The following is a 19,978-nucleotide window of genomic DNA, read 5'->3' as shown; positions in this document are numbered from 1 at the left end:
CTCCTCTCTCTCTCTGCTGGTTCCAAGCTGGCCAGCTGCATTTATGCAGGGAGTCTGCTAATGATTTCTCCGCCCCACTCATTGGGGAAGCTCATTCTCCCATAGGATTGTGGGATTGTCATTAGTCCCCAGCCAGTGGCAAGCAGGCAGGCTATAACAATGCCCTTCAAAATTATGTTCTCAAATCCTTGGCTTCAGAATCCGTAACTTCGCTCCTCTAACTGAATCTAGTTCCAGTTATTTGTCAGCTCGGTTTGATTTGGACTTTTAGGTGACCGACTGACAAGCATACGAGCTCGGCTGCCTGTTACATCAGTGAAGAGGTCGCTGTGAATTTGAGGCCCTGGCTTCCTTCAAATTTGGCAGACTAACTGCAGGTTGCCAAACAGGTGCCTCTGATGTGGCTTGCTAAATGGAAGCCTCAAGATAGGACTGAGCTTGTCACTGCCAACAAGATAATGTCACAGGGAGCATTAACATAATGTAGAGTAAGGATCTTGGGACGGCAGTTACCCGTTAGATTTTAGCGGTACCCAAAGGAGCAGTCTGAGATTAATTTCCATATTAAAGAGGGTCTCTCTGATAAAACATGAAGTCTCTTTGAATACCCACAGTAGGCCTCTTTCAAGATCGAGCCAGCCGCATCGCCAGTGCTAATTGAATTATACGTCTACCGACGGGATTGACTCAGTTTCTTAGACAATTAGCGTGTGGATTATATTGATGTTGACAGCATGGAGTTTGATCCCCATTCTGGCTGCGTAGGCTTGGGGCCAGCCTCCTAGCCCTATCTGTAGGGAAACAAATCATGGAATTTTGGCTGTTGTTTGACAAATAATCACCAAGGACCATGTCTTCAGGAAGAGAACTGAAGAATAAAAAGGTCTATGACACTATTTTGAGGTAATTAGCATGAAGTGAAATCAGTGAAAATTACCACCTTTCTGTTTGAGAAGCCCACCTTTTATCAACATATACCCCTGTTGTCCCTTTGCACTCAAATCATGGTCTGATTTCAAGTCGCACCTGGCATGAACCTTTTCTATTCCATGAGATATTTTACATAGCTCTCTGAGGCTCCTGCTGTACTTTCCTGTTAATTTTCTGTGATTCATGTACAAGGACATTCAGGTCCCTCTAACTGCATCCATTTCCCTGTCTCTCCAACATTCAAAAAATGTTCTGTTTTATTATTTTTCCCACCAAAATGGACAACTTCACACTTTCCCACATTGTATTCCATCTGCCATGTTCTTGCCCAGAAACCTGTCTATGTACATCTGCAGCCCTTTTGCATCTTCCTCACCCTTTCTTCCCCACATATGGCACTGGGAACTCAAACTTCACCTTAACTTGCCTTCCAAAATATAATAATCATGGAAGTTCTTTCTAACCATTTGCTATTCATTTTTTTATCCTTCCAGGAAAAGCCTTCCCCTGCAGGTCAACGTCAGCAACTCGATCCATTGTCACATGCGCGGCAAAAAACGTACAGTGGTAGTGGAGGAGAGAATTGAACAAACAGTGCCAGACTTCAAGAAAAATCGTGCAGGCTTCACGCTATACTGGCCAGGAATATAGCACTTTTGGAACTAGAGATTTCAATCGGAGCATACCGAGTTGTTTTTGTAATGTATTTTTTAATAAAAGGTTCCTGTTCTCTCCACTCTGGTCTATATTTTGCCCAAGTGAAATTAGCTTGCAAGACATACAATGTGATTGTGTGAATGAATGATAGAATAGTATCATAGAATGGCTATAGGACAGAAGGAGGCCATTTTGCGCATCTGGGGCGGGATTCTCCGACACCCGGCCGGGTCGGAGAATCGCCGGGGGCCGGCGTCAATCCCGCACCCGCCGTGTCCCGAATTCTCCGCCACCAGAGATTCGGCGGGGACGGGAATCGCGCCATGCGGTTCGGCGCCCCACCCCCCCCCCCCCCCCACCCCCACCCCCGGCGATTCTCCGGCCCGCGATGGGCCGAAGTCCCGCCGCTGTCAATCCTTTCCTGCCGGCGTGGATCAAACCACCTACCTTACCGGCGGGAGCAGGTGGCGTGGGCCGTCTCCGGGGTCCTGGCTGGAGGGGGGGGGGGGCATGGGGCAATCTGGCCCCGGGGGGGTGCCCCCATGGTGGCCTGGCCGGCGATCGGGGCCCACCAATCAGCGGGCGGGCCTGTGCCGTGGGGGCACTCTTTTCCTTTCGCTTTCGCCATGGTCATCACCATGGCAGAGGTGGAAGTGACCCCATCCCCGACGTCAGCAGCCACTGGCGCTCCGGCGCATGCGCGGACCTATGCCGGCCGCTGAAGTCCCTTCGGCACCGGCTGGCGTGGCGCCAAAGGCCGTCCATGCCAGCCAGCGGAGCGCCAACCACTCCGGCGCGGGCCTAGCCCCTCAAGGTGAGGGGATATTGGGGCGGCCCGACGCCGGAGTGGTTCACGCCACTCCATCACGCCGGGAACCCCGCCCCGTCGGGTAGGGGAGAATCCCGGCCCTGGTCTGTGCTATCTCTCTGAAAGAGCAATTAATTCAGTCCCAGTCTTGTTGCTCGTTCCCAATATACCTACAATATTTCTCTCTTCAGGTGCTAATCCAATTATCTTTTAGAAACATAGAAAATAGGGGCAAGAGTAGCTTCAAGCCTGCTCCTCTATTCATTATGATCATGGCTGATCCCCTTGAAAGCCTCATCTTCATCATCCCGGGAACCAGTCTCATAAATCTCTTCTGCATCCCCTCTGAAGCCTTCACATCATTCCTAAAGTCTGGTACCCAGAATTGGACACAATGCTCTAGTTGAGGATAAATCAGAGTTTTATAAAGATTCACCACACCTTCCTTGTTTACACTTCTATTGATAAAGTTCAACCTGTCCTGCCACTTTCAATAATTTGTGGCATGCATACCTTATGTCCGTGCACTTATTTTGGAGTTGTATCCGTTGTTTTATCTCTCTGCGTTCTACCTCCAAAATATATCATTTCACACGTCTCTGCATTAATTTCCATCTGCTATGTGTCTGTCTATTCCACTCTTCTTTGGTCATCCTGCCATCAGGCCTAACACTATACTCCTCACATTTTATAATGCTACTCAGCTGTGTGTTATCCATACATGTTGAAATGGTGCCTTAAACACCCAAGTCTAAGTTTTACTCATACTCTTGCCTCACACACTCACCCACCCAGGCACCCCCTGCACCCTGGGGACACATTGGAAATGGGGACTGCCTGGCAGGCAAGGTAGGGTGTAAAATTGAGCACCCTAATGGATGTGTTTGATGCGTACCCACCGCCTGCTGGGATTTTACCTACAGTGGGGAAGGCATCAAGCAGCCAGCTTGCCCGTGAGCCAAGTGAGGATCTTAAAGGGAGAATTAATGGCTACTTAAGGGCCTCCTCCTGCTACCACAGGAAATTTACCCACAGTAGCAGATGCCATGGTCAAGAGGCCTTGTTGCGAGCAGCAGAATGGTACCTCCTGTTTGGCACCTGTGCCCAATTGAGGCTGCCCCCTCCAAAGTAGTTACCAAACCTGCATCTCCCCCCTCTCCCTGTCTTGGTGAACCGGATTCTCTGGCCACCCCACTGCGGCCTGCCAACCTGACTCTGGCACAACCCCAAACTTACCTTTAAGATCAGATCCATGGCATCCCATCTTCAGGTGCTCGGTGACTCTGCGGAGACTGCAGCCAGCCACTTGGTTGGCTGGCAGCTCGCTGAGGTGAGATTTCCTCCCAAAAAAGGAGTGGCAGTCTTATCCCAAGCTAATAAAAGGCACAATAGCCATTAAATTGATGCAGTATGACCCTGTCAAGCAAAGATCTACTCACCTCCAACTTTTCATCCAGGGGACAAGGTTCTCAAAGCCATGTAAAATTCTAGCCTAAGTCTTTATAATACATCTATAAATTTAAAGGGCCTAGTGCTGGGCCCTCGGGAACACCGTTGTATACTTTTCACCAGCCCTAAAATCAACCTTTCACTACTAACTCAGTCACTCAGACAACTTTGTACCCATGCTGCCATTTTTTTCCTTTTATTCCATAGACTTCAACTTTGCGGGTAAGCCTGTTATCTGGCACTTTATCAAGCAGCTTGTGTAGACTACATCAATCACATTACTCTCATCAACCTCATGTAACCTTATCAAAAAACTCAATCAAATTAGTTAAACACGATGTGCTTTCAACACATGTCTACTCTTGATCATCAGCAAAGTGATTAATTCTAATGATAACTACCGAGCATGTATGGAACTATGTCTTGACGATGTCATTCACTGAAAGGCGATGAGTGTGAAACATTTCAGAGATTATTTCCGGATGATGCCCTGCTCTCATTTAACTTTTGTAAATAGTTAACATGTAAATAAAAGTTTTTGAACAAAAGACCATTGCCTCCAACAAGACCTCTTGTAGAGTAAGAAGCCAACAAATTACAAGTTGAACCCATGATAACAGATGGTGGCAGCGATGACTACACCCACAGATAAATAGTAGAAATGGCAGCAGCCTCATGTGAAACCCAGAAACAGTGCAAAGTTGATCAAATAACAAGGGCAGCCCAGCAACTAGAGAACCAAACAGCATGGGCAAAGAGAAAATGTCAAGACTTGTGAGTAAAGATAACAAAGATCAAATGAGCTTATATGCCATTGGGAGAATCGCGTATGATGTGCTGGCCAGACCCCGGGGGGGGGGGGGAGAGGAGAGAGACAGGGGCTTTTGCGCATAGGAATACAAATGTTTTTCTGCAATTGTATAGGGCACTGGTGAAGCCACACCTGCAGTATTGTGTGCAGATTTGATGCCCTTATCTGAGGAAGGATGTTCTTGCTATGGAGGGAGTGCAGCAAAGGTTTACCAGGTCATATGAGGAGAGACTAAGTCAGTTCGGATTATATTCATATGGCGTTTGGAAGAGTGAGAGGAGATCTCATAGAAACTTACAACATTCCAACAGGATTAGACAGGGTAGATTCAGAAAGAATGTTCCTGATTGTGGATGAGTCCAGAACTAGGGGTCATAGTTTGAAGTTTAGGACTGAGGTGAGGAGAAATTTCTTCGGGCAGAGAGTGGTGAATCTGTGGAATTTGCTACCACAGAAAGTAGTTGAGGCCGAAACGTTGTATAATTTGAAGAAGAAATTAGATATAGCTCTTGGGGCTAAAGTGATCAAGGGATATTGCGAGGGGGGGGGGGGGAGGCAGCATCCGGGTTTGAACTTGATAATTAACCATGATCATAATGAATGGAGGAGCAGGCTCGAAGAGGAGCTGAATGGCCTCCTCCTGCTTCAATTTTCTATGTTTCTATGGGTGTGGGTGGGGGGGTGGGGGGGGGGGGGGGGGGGGGGAGGCAGAGTCCCATGGGTTTGTACCATAGTTACCCAGAAGTTAGAAGAGGTTTTAATTCTTCTAATCTTTTCTGAGTAACTCTTGATGTAACCCAGTCAGAACCATCCGAAGTTTGGGATTTAAATCACACTTTTCAGAAATACCTTTAAGACTTAAATAAGCATTCATCACCTACTCAATAACTTAAGAAAAGGAGCAAGAGCAGACCATAGGGCCTCTGGAGCACGTTCTGTCATTCAATACAATCATGGTTGATCCTCTACCTGCAATCCAATTGCTGCCTGCTGATTTCTAGAGAGGCTAAAAATCTGCCTATCTCAGCCTTAAATAAATTTAATGGTGGAGCACGCACACCCCTCTGAGGTTTGTAATTCCAAAGATTCATAACACCCGACCAAATGCGCTCATTACGGGACTCTGTTCTCATTTGGTTAGATTGTGCCCAACATCTTCAGTGTCTATTCCGTAAGGCCCTTTCAGAGTATTTTGTGTTTCAAAGAAATCTGCTCTCATTCGATTAAACTCCAAAGTGCACAGGCCCAATTTGCTCAGCCTCCCATTCTAGGAATGTTTCCTCTCATCCCAGGGGCCAATCGAGTGAATCCTCGCTGTAACGCCTCCAATGCAATCCTTTCTTGGCTTTGGAGACCAAAATGCACAAGGTATTCCAGGTGTGGTCTCACCAAAGAGCTGGGGTGGGAGTTTCCAATCCCAACCACCGCTGGGATCATACAATCATAGAATTTACAGTGCAGAAGGAGGCCATTCAACCCATCGTGTCTGCACCAGCCCTTGGAAAGAGCACCCACTTAAGCACACACCTCCACCCTATCCGCGTAACCTCACCTAACCTTTTACAACACTAAGGGCAATTTAGCATGGCCAATCCGCCTAACCTGCACGTCTTTTGACTGTGGGAGGAAACTGGAGCACCCGGAGAAAACCCACACAGACACGGAAAGTGCAAACTCCACACAGACAGTGACCCAAGCCGGGAATTGAACCTGGGACCCTGGAGCTGTGAAGCAACAGTGCTAGCCACTGTGCTACCGTGCCTGGGAGTGACCAGTCATCCTGAAAGTTAATGGATTTTTAGCTGGCCCGCCAAGTCCCCCATGGCAGGACCCATCACGGAAAACCCTGGCCCTGTACAATCGTAACAAAAACTGCCTCAATCTTGTTATAATCCCTTACAATAAAGGGCAACATGCTATTTGCCTTCCTAATACCTTGAGGTAGCAGCATGATAACTTTGTGTTCATTGTGCATTCAAGTCCCTTTGAACATCAACATTTATAAGTTTCACATCTTTAAAAAATATTCTGCTTTTGTTTTTCTGCTACCAAATTGAATAAACTCGCACTTCCCAACATAAAACTCACCTTCTTCCACATTCACTTAATTGTGCCATTTCTAGTTCTCTCCTAGTTTTAACAAAGAGTCATCCAGACTTGAAACATTGGACTGGATTCTCCGATTTTGAGGCTATGGCTGGAGGAAGTGTCCAGTTTTACAATGAAAAACTCGGTGGCGTCCCCGCACCGATGCTCTGCCCAGTGGGGGGGGGGGGGGGGGGGGGGGGCCTAGCAGCCACGCAACTTAAATACCTGCCAATCCATACATAAACAGCTGGAAAATTGCCGGGTCCGTGGCCGCGCATGCGCACGGTGATGACCTGCTGCGGTCGTGTCGTACAACACGGCGCCGGCCACACGTGGACCCGGCCTGCCAGATAGTACCCCCCCTTTAGTCTCCCTTGCCACCCCCAGACCACCCCCCACCAGTCCCCCAGCATCCGCCAAAGCCCCCCTGGCCAGTGAAACGGCTACCCCTCCCCACCGACTGTGGCGGCGCCAACAAGCCAGGTTGACAAAAACTCAGAGCACACATGACCAACGCCGTCGGGAACTCGGCCTATCGGGGGTGGAGCCATCGGGGGAAGGCGTTCAGGTGACGTCCTGAATCCGTCCCAACGGCGTGCGGCGTACTCACCGATGTTGCGATTTTGGAGAGGACGAAGCATCCGAAAACAGGCGCCCCCCGATTTCGGCGTCAAAAGGGATTCTCCGCCCGACCGCTGTTTATGATATCGGCGTCGGGCAACGGAGAATCCAACCCATTATCTCCCTTTTATCTCCACAGATGCTGTCAGACCTTCTGAAATTGTCCAGTAGTTTCTGCTTTTGTTTCACTTAATCTATGTGTATCTCTTCGCAACTTTGTTTTTGTCCTCCTTATTCCCAGCTGGCTTTGTATGAACAGCAAATCTGAATACATTGGGCCGGATTCTCCGTTTCTGCGATTCAATGTTGACACCAACTGAGAGTCCATGGAAAATCGGCGCCACACCTGCACCAATTCCGCCCACCGGTCAGGGGATAGCACCATCGAATCTCATGAAATACGGTGCGGCAGGTCGGTGATGGACACTCGCATGGCTGACAAGTTGCAGCCGCCCATACAGATACACCCCCACACACACGCACACTGATCACGGTCAGAAACATGGGACAGGTTGTGCTGGAATGCCCAGTCAGCTGATGGGTCGGCTGGGGCCAGAGGGCACCTATACGATCCAGAGCACCATGTCTAAAGCGGGATGTCAGCAGCATGCGCAGCTGCATGGCTGCCTTGCTGGTTGCGGTAATGGTGTTGCATACCCGTCCACACCGACCCCATAGCCGACCTCCTGGCCACCCCCCACGACACTTCACGGTCCTGGCAGAAGCCCCCCCCCCCCGGCCAGCGGCACGACTGTCGGCGAAGAATGGTGGTGCTGGACACTGTCTGTATGTCCCCTCTCTCTTTCAGCAGCCATCACACCAGGTTCACGATGTTTGAGAGCACACGTGGACTGCACTATTGGGAACTCAGTCCATCGGAAACGGAGAATCGCGATGGGCCCATCAATGACATGCAAACAGTGATTAGAATACATGTGGCGTGCATCTCATTGATGCCGTTTCCGAGGTGACGGAGCATTGCAATTCGGCGTCTAACCAACGCCTGCTGTGATTTTGTCATTGGGAGCTATTCTCCACCCGATTGCACGCCTCATTTCGGCATTGGTTAACGGGGAATTCTGCCCTTTGTCTTTTCATCAAATCATGAATATAGATTGTAAAAGCTGGATTCTCCCAATATGGGACTATGTTCCCACGCCGGTGTAAAAATGCTGGCATTTCACTCCCGAGTTTCCGATTGTGGTAGTATGGCTAGAGAGATCATATTACCAATGAACCAAGCTGCCACTGATACAGCAGCCTCGCTGCCCATTGGCCCAGGCAAGTCATGTGCCTCTCTGCCAATTGGTTGTGGCTGGTCATGTGACTCTCCGCCGATTGGCTGAGAGGTTGGTAGCTCCGCCTGCAAGGCGGGGTATAAGAGCTCGTACTGGCTGACGGTCGGCCTTTCTCTGTACGATCACTGCCGGGCTCACATCTAGCGTATTAAAGCCTGTTGTTTGGAACTTCACTACGACTCGAGTCCAATTGATGGTGCATCAATTTAATATGCTAGACTTTGAAAATGGAACTACGGATTAAGCCAGAATGCCTCCGGATCAGCCCGCATGCTGCAAACGAGTCAGCAACTTTTAAACATTGGCTGGCGTGCTTCAACAGCTATCTCACTACTACAGAAAATTGACCAACAAAGGAGCAAAAACTCCACATCCTCCACTCGTGTGTGGGCACCGCCGTTTACTCGATGATAGAGGACGAACTGGACTATGATGTCACCATGGATCTCCTAAAAGGACACTTCATCAGGCCAGTAAACCAAGTTTACGCACGGCACCTCCTGGCAACAAGGCAACAATTCCCCGGTGAGTCCCTCGATGAATTCTATTGGGCCCTCATTGTCCTAGGGAGAAACTGCGCCTGCCCGCAGGTCACTGCTGCGGAGCACACCGAACTCTTGATTAGGGACGCCTTCGTGGCAGGCATGCAGTCACCCCAAATACGGTAGAGACTTTTAGAGAAGGATGCTCTCAGCCTCGCTGAGGCACGGACCCTTGCATCCTCTTTGGAGGTCGCTGACCGCAACGCGCGCGTGTATGCCCCCAGCCGCGCGGCAGCCCCTTGGGCAGCGTGGCACAGCCCCCTCACCCCCGCCGACTCGGACCCCCAGACCTGCGCTGCAGGACGCCCAGACAAGCCCACGGGCCCTCGCTGTTATTTCTGCCGGCAGGCCAAGCACCCGCACTGCCCGGCTCGCACCGCAGTCTGCAAGATCTGCGGCAACAAGGGCCATTTCGCGGCTGTCTGCCTCTCCAAGTCGGTCGCTGCCGTTCCAGACAGCGACCGCGGGGCCCCCCCGCACTCCTCTGGGGCCCCGTGCGCCCGCAGACCTCGCTGCCTCCACCCCCCACCGCCACGAGTGATCCACAGCCGCCATTTTGGGCCCCCGACGCCACGTGCGAGCCCCGGGCGCCACCATTGTAGGCCCCCGACTCCACGTGTGACCCCAGGGCGCCGCCATCTTGTTCAACCCCCACCATGTGCGGCCGACGGGCGCCGCCATCTTGGATCAGCACGGAGGATCCCGCAAGCGATTACTCCGTCCTGGATGACGACTCTGCGTTCCTGCCACGACTCGCCTCTGTGACACTGGACCAGACACGGCCCCGCACACTTTCCACGGCGACCACACAGATCCACCTCAATGGTCGCGAAACAAGCTGCCTACTGGACTCCGGGAGCACAGAGAGTTTCGCCCACCCCGACACAGTAAGACGCTGCGCGCTCCCCGTTCACCCCGTAAAGCACAAAATCGCTCTGGCATCTGGTTCGCTCTCCGTCCAAATCACCGGGTGCTGCGTAGCGGACCTCACGGTCCAGGGGAGGGTTTTAAAAAATTATAAATTCCTCATCCTCCCCGCCTCCACGCACTGGCACTTCTTGGACTGGATTTTCAGTGAAACCTGCAGAGCCTAACATTTAAATTTGGCGGCCCTATTCCCCCCCTTACTGTCTGCAGCCTCGCGCCCCTCAAGGTCGACCCCACTTCCTTGCTTGCGAACCTCACCCCGGATTGCAAACCCGTCGCCACCAGGAGCAGACGGTACAGTGCCCAGGACCGGGCCTTCATCAGGTCCGAGGTCCAAAGGCTCCAGAAGGAAGGGGTCATAGCGGCTAGCAACAGCCCCTGGCGAGCACAAGTGCTGGTGGTTAAGACTGGGGAGAAAAACCGTATGGTCATCGATTACAGTCAGACCATCAACAGGTTTACGCAACTGGACACGTATCCTCTCCCCCGTATCTCCAACCTGGTTAACAGGATCGCGCAGTACAAAGTTTTTTCCACGGTGGACCTTAAGTCCGCCTACCACCAGCTCACCATCCGCACGAGTGACCAAAGGTACACTGCGTTCGAAGCGGATGGGCGACTCTACCACTTTTTAAGGGTTCCCTTTGGTGTCACGAATGGGGTCTCGGTCTTCCAAAGGGAGATGGACCGAATGGTTGACCAATACGATTTACAAGTATCTCGACAATGTCACCATCTGCGGCCATGACCAGCAGGACCACGACACCAACCTCCGTAAATTCCTCCGAACCGCAAAACTCCTTAACCTCATGTATAATAAGGATAAGTGCGTGTTTAGCACCGACCGTCTAGCCATCCCCGGTTACGTAGTGCGTAACGGAGTGATAGGCCCCGATCATGCGCCCCCGAATGGAACTCCCCCTTCCCAACTCCCTCAAAGCCCTCAAACGCTGACTGGGCTTCTTTTCTTATTATGCCCAGTGAGTCCCTAACTACGCCGACAAAGCCCGCCCCCTAATCCAATCCACCACATTCCCCCTGTCCATGGAGGCCCGCCAGGCCTTTAGCCGCATCAAAACTGACATTGCAAAGGCCACGATGCGTGCTATCGACGAGTCCCTCCCATTCCAGGTCGAGAGCGATGCGTCCGATGTAGCTCTGGCGGCCACCCTCAACCAAGCGGGCAGACCCGTGGCCTTTTTCTCCCGGACCCTACACGCTTCCGAAATCCGCCATGCGTCGGTGGAAAAGGAGGCACAGGCTATTGTCGAAGCTGTGCAACATTGGAGGCACTATCTGGCCGGCAGGAGGTTTACCCTCCTCTCAGACCAACGGTCAGTAGCCTTCATGTTCGATAATGCACAGACGGACAAGATCAAGAACGACAAGTTCTTGCGGTGGCGGATCGAGTTGTCCGCGTACAACTACGATATCTTGTATCGTCCTGGGAAGCTCAACGAGCCTCCTGATGCCCTGTCCCGCGGTACCTGCGCTAATGCGCAGGTGGACCGCCTCCGCTCCCTCCACGCAGACCTTGGCCATCCAGGGGTCACCCGTTTTTTTCATTTTATCAAGACCCGCAACCTGCCCTACTCCATCGAGGAGGTCAGGACTGTAACCAGGGAATACCACATTTGCGCGGAGTGCAAGCCACACTTCTACCGCCCTGAGCAGGCACATCTGATAAAGGCGTCCCGCCCTTTCGAACGTCTTAGCATGGACTTCAAGGGTCCCCTCCCCCCAACAACCGCAACACATATTTCTTAAATGTGATTGACGAGTACTCCCGCTTCCCGTTCGCTATCCCCTGCCCCGAAATGACCACTTCAACTATCATCAAGGCCCTACACTCCATTTTCTCCCTGTTCGGTTATCCCGCGTACATCCACAGCGACCGGGGGTCCTCCTTTATGAGTGACGAACTGCGTCAATTCCTGCTCGGCAGGGGCATCGCCTCTAGCAGGATGACCAGTTATAACCCCCGGGGTAACGGTCAGATCGAGAGGGAGAACGGTACAGTCTGGAAGATCGTCCTACTGGCCCTACGGTCCAGGTGTCTCCCAGTCTCCCACTGGCAAGAGGTTCTCCCAGACGCCCTCCACTCTATTCGGTCTCTCCTCTGTACTACCACGAATCAAACACCTCATGAACGTCTTCTTGTTTTCCCCAGGAAGACTTCCTCTGGGACCCCACTCCCGACCTGGCTGGCCACCCCCGGGCCCATCCTGATCCGGAAGCATGTGCAGATGCACAAGACTGATCCGTTGGTTGAAAGAGTCCAGTTACTCCACGCGAACCCGCAGTACGCGTACGTGGAGTATCCCGACCGACAACGGGACACGGTCTCCCTTCGGGACGTGGCCGGAGTGCGGCCACACCCCCCAACACCAACACCCTTCCCCCACTCCCGACCGCCCCCAGCACCCCCACAACCCAGCGCACAGGAACCCCTCCCCCCGGCCTGGCTACCACCAGCTCCGACCAGGGATACGGAAACAGGACCACGACCACAGCTCCCGGAGTCACGGACGACCACCGCTCCAACGTCACCGACGCTGCTGCGCAGGTCCGGCAGGACACCGAAGGCACCCATCCGGCTGATCGAGTCAATTTGATGGACGTAATGGACTTTTTTTCACGTTCTGCATATGTTCCTTGGCTGTGTCTTTTTGTTTTGTTCTCATTGTTATTACGATGGTTATTGTTGTTTTCTCTTGTACACTGTATACAGCATGGTTTTCTTACACGTTCGTCGCGGGCCAGTGGGCAGCCATAGTTACCTCAGTACTACCCGAGAAGGTCTCTAGTCATACTACCAGTTTTACAGCCCCCCCCCCCCCCCGTTTCTCCCGCCACTCCTTTTCACCCCCCACCTCGCTTCTTTCTCAACAAGGGGTGAATGTGGTAGTATGGCTAGAGAGACCTTATTACCAAAGAACCAAGCTGCCATTGGTACAGCAGCCTCGCTGCCCATTGGCCCAGGCAAGTCACGTGCCTCTCGGCCAATTGGTTGTGGCTGGTCATGTGACTCCCCGCCGATTGGCTGAGAGGTTGGTAGCTCCGCCTACAAGGCGGGGTATAAGAGCTCGTACTGGCTGGTAGTCGGCCTTTCTCTGTACGAACACTACCGGGCTCACATCTAGCGTATTAAAGCCTGTTGTTTGGAACTTTACTACGACTCGAGTCCAATTGATGGTGCATCACCGATAAAATAGATCAGATAATTCTCTCACCTTCAGGGGGCTAGCAGCGACCCAGAGTGATTCACGCAGCTTTAGCGGCGGATACGGGCCCCCGCACTTCCGGTTCCAGGTTTGCGCATGCGCGTGGTGGCGGCCTCCAGCAGCCGCACCGAGCGCCATGGCAGACTCAGACCGCGGAGGCATCTGCAGAATGTAGGCCCGCCCCCCATTGGCCGTGCACGCGAATCTGTCCCCTCACCACCCATAGGGCCCCCCCCCCCCCCCCCCCCCCGGTGCCAGATCCTCCCGCCCCCTGAGTTCGGAGCCACCACGCGAGTGTCCTGAACGGCAATAGGTGGTTTGTTCCACGGTGTTGGGGACTCGGCTGGTTGGGTGAGAGGACCGCTGGGCGGGCCTCTGACAATGGGCCCGTCAGCCGCGGAGTATACCGCGAACACACCGATTCCCGGGTCCTGGAGAATCGCTGGACCGGCGCAGGGCCCGATTCCGGTGTGAAAATTGATTCTCCGCCCCCACACCTAACTTCATACCCCCCTCCCTTCAACCCCACCCAACCTTCTTCCACCCACCCTCCCCACCACTGTGAACCACACCTGTGGCTAACGATGCCCTCTCTGTGTCTCCAGTCACTGAGGAGCATCGTCGAGGGTCTCGACACAATAGTGCAGACACTGGGGAACCGCTAGGGTTGGCAGAGGCAGGTGACACAGGGGTAGTTGGAGCTCAAACCAGCTATCCCTTCATCCCGATGTGAACCCCAGGGTCCCATTAGCACCGAATGGGAGGAGAAGGCGCTGGATGCCAACCCGGACCGTCCCATGGAGTGGGGATTGTGGCCACCAACTCCCCTGAGTTCCACTCCTCTGATGAGAACGCGTCTTGCAGTCAGAACACGGGACAGGGCAGCACAGCCATGGATAGACATTTGGGATGGAGTTGGGGCCCCTGTGGGGATATCTAATGAGGCGAGAGGAACGGGTGAGCCCCTCCCCCCCCAACTTGTTGCAGGCGTCCATTTTGCTGACCTTAAAGAAAGCTAAGGACCCGGAGCAGTGTTGGTCGTATCGCTCGATTTCACTGCTAAATGTGGATGCAAAGTTGTTTGTGAAGGTGTTATCTTCCCACATATGCACCAGGTGTACTCCCAGATTGATTTTCAGGAGGACTGTGTGCAGGGGGTGATGGGAGAGGACCAGGTGGGGCTTGTAAAGGGGCAGCTGCAGTTGATAAATGTGCGCAGGTTGCTCAATGCCATTATGATGCCCTCGGAGGGAGTGGGCGTATTTGTTGGAGGTGCTGGGTCGGTTCGGGTTAGGCCAGCTGCTGTATAGGGGACCGATGGCTAGTGTCCGGGTGAATAGAATGAGTTTGGTATACTTCGGGCTAAATTGGGGGATGAGGCAGGGGCGCCCGCTCTCCCAGTTGCTTTTTACTCTGCCGATAGAGCCGGTGGGGACGACGCTTAGGGGTCGAGAGGTTGGAGAGGGATTGAGCGGGGCGGGGTGGGGAACACAGTCTCATTATATGTGTACGATCTTCTGATAAAGACATTTCGGGCCAGATGGGCAGCTTTGATAGGATCATGGAGACCTTGAGGGAATATGGCCATTTTTCAGAGTAAAATTGAACATGGGGGAAAAGCGAGGTGTTCCTGATTAATGCTAGAGGGCAAGAGAGGAGGCTAGGAGGGTTGCCATTCCAGATGGTGGGCCAGGTTATCTCAGGTTATAGGGGGCACAGAGCTGGGCACAGCTGAATAAATTGAATTTGGCATGACTGACAGAGGGAATGAAGGTGGACATTAAGAGTTGGGATGTGTTGCCACTGTCACTGGCTGGGCATTTGCAGGCAGTTAAAATGATGGAGCTATCCAGGTTTTTGTTCGAGTTCTAGAACATCACCATCTTTGTTCCCAATTCCTTTATTAGAAATGTCAAAGGGATAATTTCAAGGTTTGTGTGGGCAGGGAAGACCCTACGGGTGAGGAGGATGTTTCTGGAAAGGCGGCAATGGGAGGCTCTGGCATTGCCGAGTTTGGTTAACTGTTACAGGGCAGTGACTATCGAATGGTTAGGAAATGGGTGGTGGTGGAGGTTTTGGTGTGGGAGTGGATGGAAGTTGCATCGTGTAGGGGGATGAGTTTGAGGGCACTTTTATTGGCGCTCCTTCTTGCCGTATTCCATGTGTCCGATGGTGGTCTCAGTGTTGTGAGTTCGAAACTAGTGCAGGCAACACTTTGGGTAGAGTGTCAGACATTTATAGAGAATTGATGGAGAGGGAGGGTGCTCTGGGGGAGGACATCAAGTGCAAGTGGGAGGAGGAGCTGAGTGGAGAGGTGAGAGCTGGGACGTGGTTGGAAGTTCTGCGGAGAGTGAACGCATCCTCATTGTGTGCGAGTTAAAGCCTCATCCAGTTTAAGGTGGTGCATTGGACACACATGGCAGTTGCGAGGATGAGCCGGTTCTTTGTAGGGGTGGAGGATAAGTGTGGGCAATGTATGGGGAGGCCCGCAAATCACACTCACATGTTCTGGGCATGTCCAAAGCTGAGAGGGTTCTGGCAGAGGTTCTCGGATGTCATGTCCGAGATTCTGGGTATAGGGGTGGCCCCGAGACCAGAGGTGGCGATATTTGAAGTGTCGGAAGATTGATGAGTCCAGGTGGGGAGAGGGGCCGATGTCCTGGCCTTTGCCTCTCGAATAGGCCAAAGCTTTGGTGAGCTAGTGGGACTCGGAACTCCCAAAGATGGGGGTGTGGGTGAGAAACCTGGCAGAAGTCATGCACTTAGAGAAGGTCATGTTCACGTTACGGGGAGTGGAGGAGGGGTTCACCCGGAAGTGGAAGCCGTATATTGATTTCTCTAAGATGAATAAAGACATCAGCAGGAGAGGGGGGGGGGGGGGGGTGGTCGTGGTTAGATGTTTGTTTCTGATTCTGTTGCTGTTTTGGGGGTGGGGGTAGAGATGAGGTGGGCAAAACTAAGGGGGCAGGGAGAGCTGAGGGCTTGATATTTTCTGATATTTCTATGTTTATAGGCAAAACGTCTTTGATAAAAATATTTTAAAAAAATAATAGGAGCATGGCCAATGGGCTTTTGGTCCAGGATATTGCCAGCTCAGGTGTCGGAGTAACACTGCATGAAGTAATACCTGCAGGAGAGAAGGTGGAATCTCTTGGAGCTCTTCGGTGGATTGAATGGAACGGAACTGGAAATACTGATGTCTTAAATATTCAGTGATTTGTTTTAAATTTATCTACTTGTACCTGTAACTGTGAGGAAACCTTATCAACAATCTTCACTGTTAACCTGGAATTAATTCTCCTGGTGTTATTCACTCTCTCTCTTTGCAGCTCATACTGAAATAGATGATCTGTGAATAATTCCTCGGTTTATATTTGACAGGATGAATTGCCATGATATCCTGGGTTGAGATATTAGTGAATCTGACCCAATTTAAATCTGGTCTGAAGAACACTGAATATGCTTAATAATACTCAGCATCATGCCATCACGGCTCTATAGGGGCTCCTAACATAACGACAATTTAGAAGAGAAGATTAAGAAATTTTCTCGGGGAAAGGCTCTGAAAAATTCTGAAAGGGTTGACAAAAAAATGATTCAATTCCAAACGGATTCTTCCCTGTGGTGAATGGTTCTAACCTCAGGGGACGTCAAGGGGACGTCTCAGGTAAAGAAAAGGTAAGAAGGACCCTCTCAACAATAAAGTAATGACGTAAGTAAACAGAGAAGAAATTAGTTCAAGAAACAATCAACTGGCCCAATGTGAATGGCAAGTGGGAGAGGTTCACATTTGAAATTTCTCAGCTCCAACCTGCTATAGTAGTTCTTGGCCACTATGATTTCTATGATGGTGACACGTGCCATAAATGAAGCTAAAGGCATTTGGGGACCTAATTAGTATTCAAACACTGTGAAGCCAATAACATTAATGCCACGTTATGGGGAATCCTTCAGCCTGTCAATAGAACCATGCCCAGGAAGAGTAGATGGGCCAGAAGAGAGGAAGGTTTGTTTTTGATAAAACACCCAAGTACACAGATAACAGTCCCGAAAAGCAGAAAAGAAAAAACAGAACGGCAAAAAAACATTGTCCAATAGAACCAAAAAAAGCGAAAGGATATCAAGGAGGGCAAAGCTTCCGGGCTGCGTACAACGTTCCCCAGCCCTAGTCTTCAGTTCAAGTCCAGCTTCTCAAGTCCAGCTTCTCTGCCTTGACAAAAGTCCAGGCCTCCCCCGGGGAGTCAAAGTAAAGTTGGCGGTCTTTATAAGTGACCCACAGACGTGCCGGCTGCAACAGGCTAAACCTGACCCCCTTCTTGTGGAGCACTGCCTTCATAGAACATAGAACATAGAACAGTACAGCACAGAACAGGCCCTTCGGCCCTCAATGTTGTGCCAAGCCATGATCACCCCACTCAAACCCACGTATCCACCCTATACCCGTAACCCAACAACCCACCCCTTAACCTTACTTTTTATTAGGACACTACGGGCAATTTAGCATGGCCAATCCACCTAACCCGCACATCTTTGGACTGTGGGAGGAAACCGGAGCACCCGGAGGAAACCCACGCACACAGGGGGAGGACGTGCAGACTCCACACAGACAGTGACCCAGCCGGGAATCGAACCTGGGACCCTGGAGCTGTGAAGCATTTATGCTAACCACCATGCTACCCTGCTTCCCGGTTAAACTCAGCCCTTCTCTTCACCACCTCCGCACTCCAGTCCTGGTAGATCCTGATCTCCGTATTCTCCCACTTGCTACTCCTCTCCCTCTTCACCCAACGAAGCACACACTCACGGTCGACCAAGCGTTGAAAGCGGACCAGCACCGCCCTGGGTGGCTCGTTCGGCCTGGGCTTCCGCAGCAGCACCCGATGGGCACCCTCCTGCTCCAGGGGTCCCCGGAACGACCCCACGCCCATCAGCGAGTTCAGCATCAGGACCACATAGGCCCCCAAATCTGAACCTTCCAGCCCCTCCGGGAGGCCCAAAATCTGCAGGTTCTTCCGGCAGGAGCGATTCTCCATCTCCTCCATCCTTGCCAACCATTTCTTGTGAAGCGCCTCGTGCGACTCCACCTTCACCGCCAGGCCCAGGAGTTTGTCCTCGTTCTCCGAAGCCTCCTGCTGCAGCTCCCGAATCTCCGCAGCCTGAGCCGTCTGAGTCGCCCAGAGCCTGTCCAGCGATGCCCTCAACGGCTCCAGGATCTCAGCCTTTAGTTCCTGAAAGGAGCACAGCAGCAGCTCCTGCTGCACCCTGGCCCACTGCTGCCACGCTGCCGGTTCCCCACCTGCTGCCATCTTGTCCTTTCTGCCTCGCACCTTCTTCTGCTGCAAAGTTGATTTTCTGGTCGCTCCACTTCTAGTCCAGCCCATCTGTGGAAGTGGATTACATTTATTGTCTTGTTTTAACCTTGCTGTCTGTACTTAATATTAAGGTTCTGAAATATATCTGTGATAGTCAAGTAAAAGGATGTTAAAGGGTTAAGGGAATGGAATGAGAACAGATCTCTGTATCTGTTAGTGCAGAGACAGCAAAGATGAGTGTGTAAAACCTTGTCAACCGAGACAATGGGCATTGGAAGGTGAAAAAGCTGACTCAGGAGCATGGGAGAGAAGGAGATAAGGAAATTGGACCAGATGGCCGAATAGGGATAGGGCAACCCTCAGCAGCAGGAGTAGCAACAAACTGTGTTAAAGATTACGAAGAATAACTGCCATACCTCGAGATATAACCACTCCATATAAGTACATGTTTTCCAAATCATTGGTGTATTCAGGGATTCAAGGGGACCACCTCTAAGTTGTAATTGTATATAGGGACAGCCCGCCCTCTCGGATTTTGGCACTTCTCGAAGGTGGTTCCCCCACTGCTTAGAGATTTGTCCCGGCCGTGAATAAACGAATATTCGCTACTGACGTGTTCGAGTGTTTTACTTCTGGACTGACGAACGTTTATGTGAAAGCGCAATTCACATTTGGTGGCAGCGGTGGGATCTTCAGAGGTGTCTGCGCTACCCAACCGGCATAATCGACTGAGCTCTTTCAAGGTAGAGGACGAATTTGGCCACCAACGTGAGTAAAAAAAAAATTTTCCACCTTGGTATTCGCCTACTACTAGTTTGATCGTTGCTCAGCCTTGCCGTTGGTTTACCGAGAAGCCTCTGCGAGATCCAGGTCAGTCCAGCGAACCCGTTTAAGGGAGGGTGAGTGACCCCTACAGTAATCGTCACTGGGGCGGTCTGGGACTGCCGCCGTAATTCCAGGCAGTGTTCTCTGGACTACTAGGTAATTTCTGGGCAGTGCTCTCTGGACTACTAGGAAACGAGAGTGGAATTAGAATTCCACCATGGGTAATACCGTAGATATTTGTGATGACCCGGGCAGTGCTCTCCGGACTCTCTGTGAACAATACCCCAAACACTCAAAGCAACTCCGACAATTGTCGGGGGCCCTCCATAAAAACCTAGGCAAGGATAAATGGCCTCTGGGGGGACCTAAAGACTTGGGTCCTGTCCTAGAGGCCCAACAGGTGATCTGGAAAAACAATCGCGGTTCCACCGCAAAGAAATTAATTGCTTTATGGAGGGAATACTGTCAGTCATTGAAAGATGCATC

The 19,978-nt window shown here is 51.6% G+C and overlaps 1 protein-coding gene across 1 annotated transcript in view; it reads left to right on the top strand.

The window, feature by feature from the left end:
* LOC119972345 (unconventional myosin-Id-like) overlaps positions 1-1,666 on the top strand; it is a 218,448-nt gene extending 216,782 nt beyond the window's left edge. The window contains exon 22 of the mRNA XM_038808882.1: positions 1,425-1,666. Within this exon, the coding sequence (XP_038664810.1) occupies positions 1,425-1,581 (157 nt within the window). The 3' untranslated portion in view covers positions 1,582-1,666. The remainder of the gene's footprint in view (positions 1-1,424) is intronic.
* Positions 1,667-19,978: the final 18,312 nt, after the last annotated feature.

This window comes from Scyliorhinus canicula, chromosome 10, assembly GCF_902713615.1.
Source record: "Scyliorhinus canicula chromosome 10, sScyCan1.1, whole genome shotgun sequence".
Lineage (NCBI taxonomy): Eukaryota > Metazoa > Chordata > Chondrichthyes > Carcharhiniformes > Scyliorhinidae > Scyliorhinus > Scyliorhinus canicula.
This window is presented reverse-complemented; position numbering and strand designations above follow the sequence as displayed.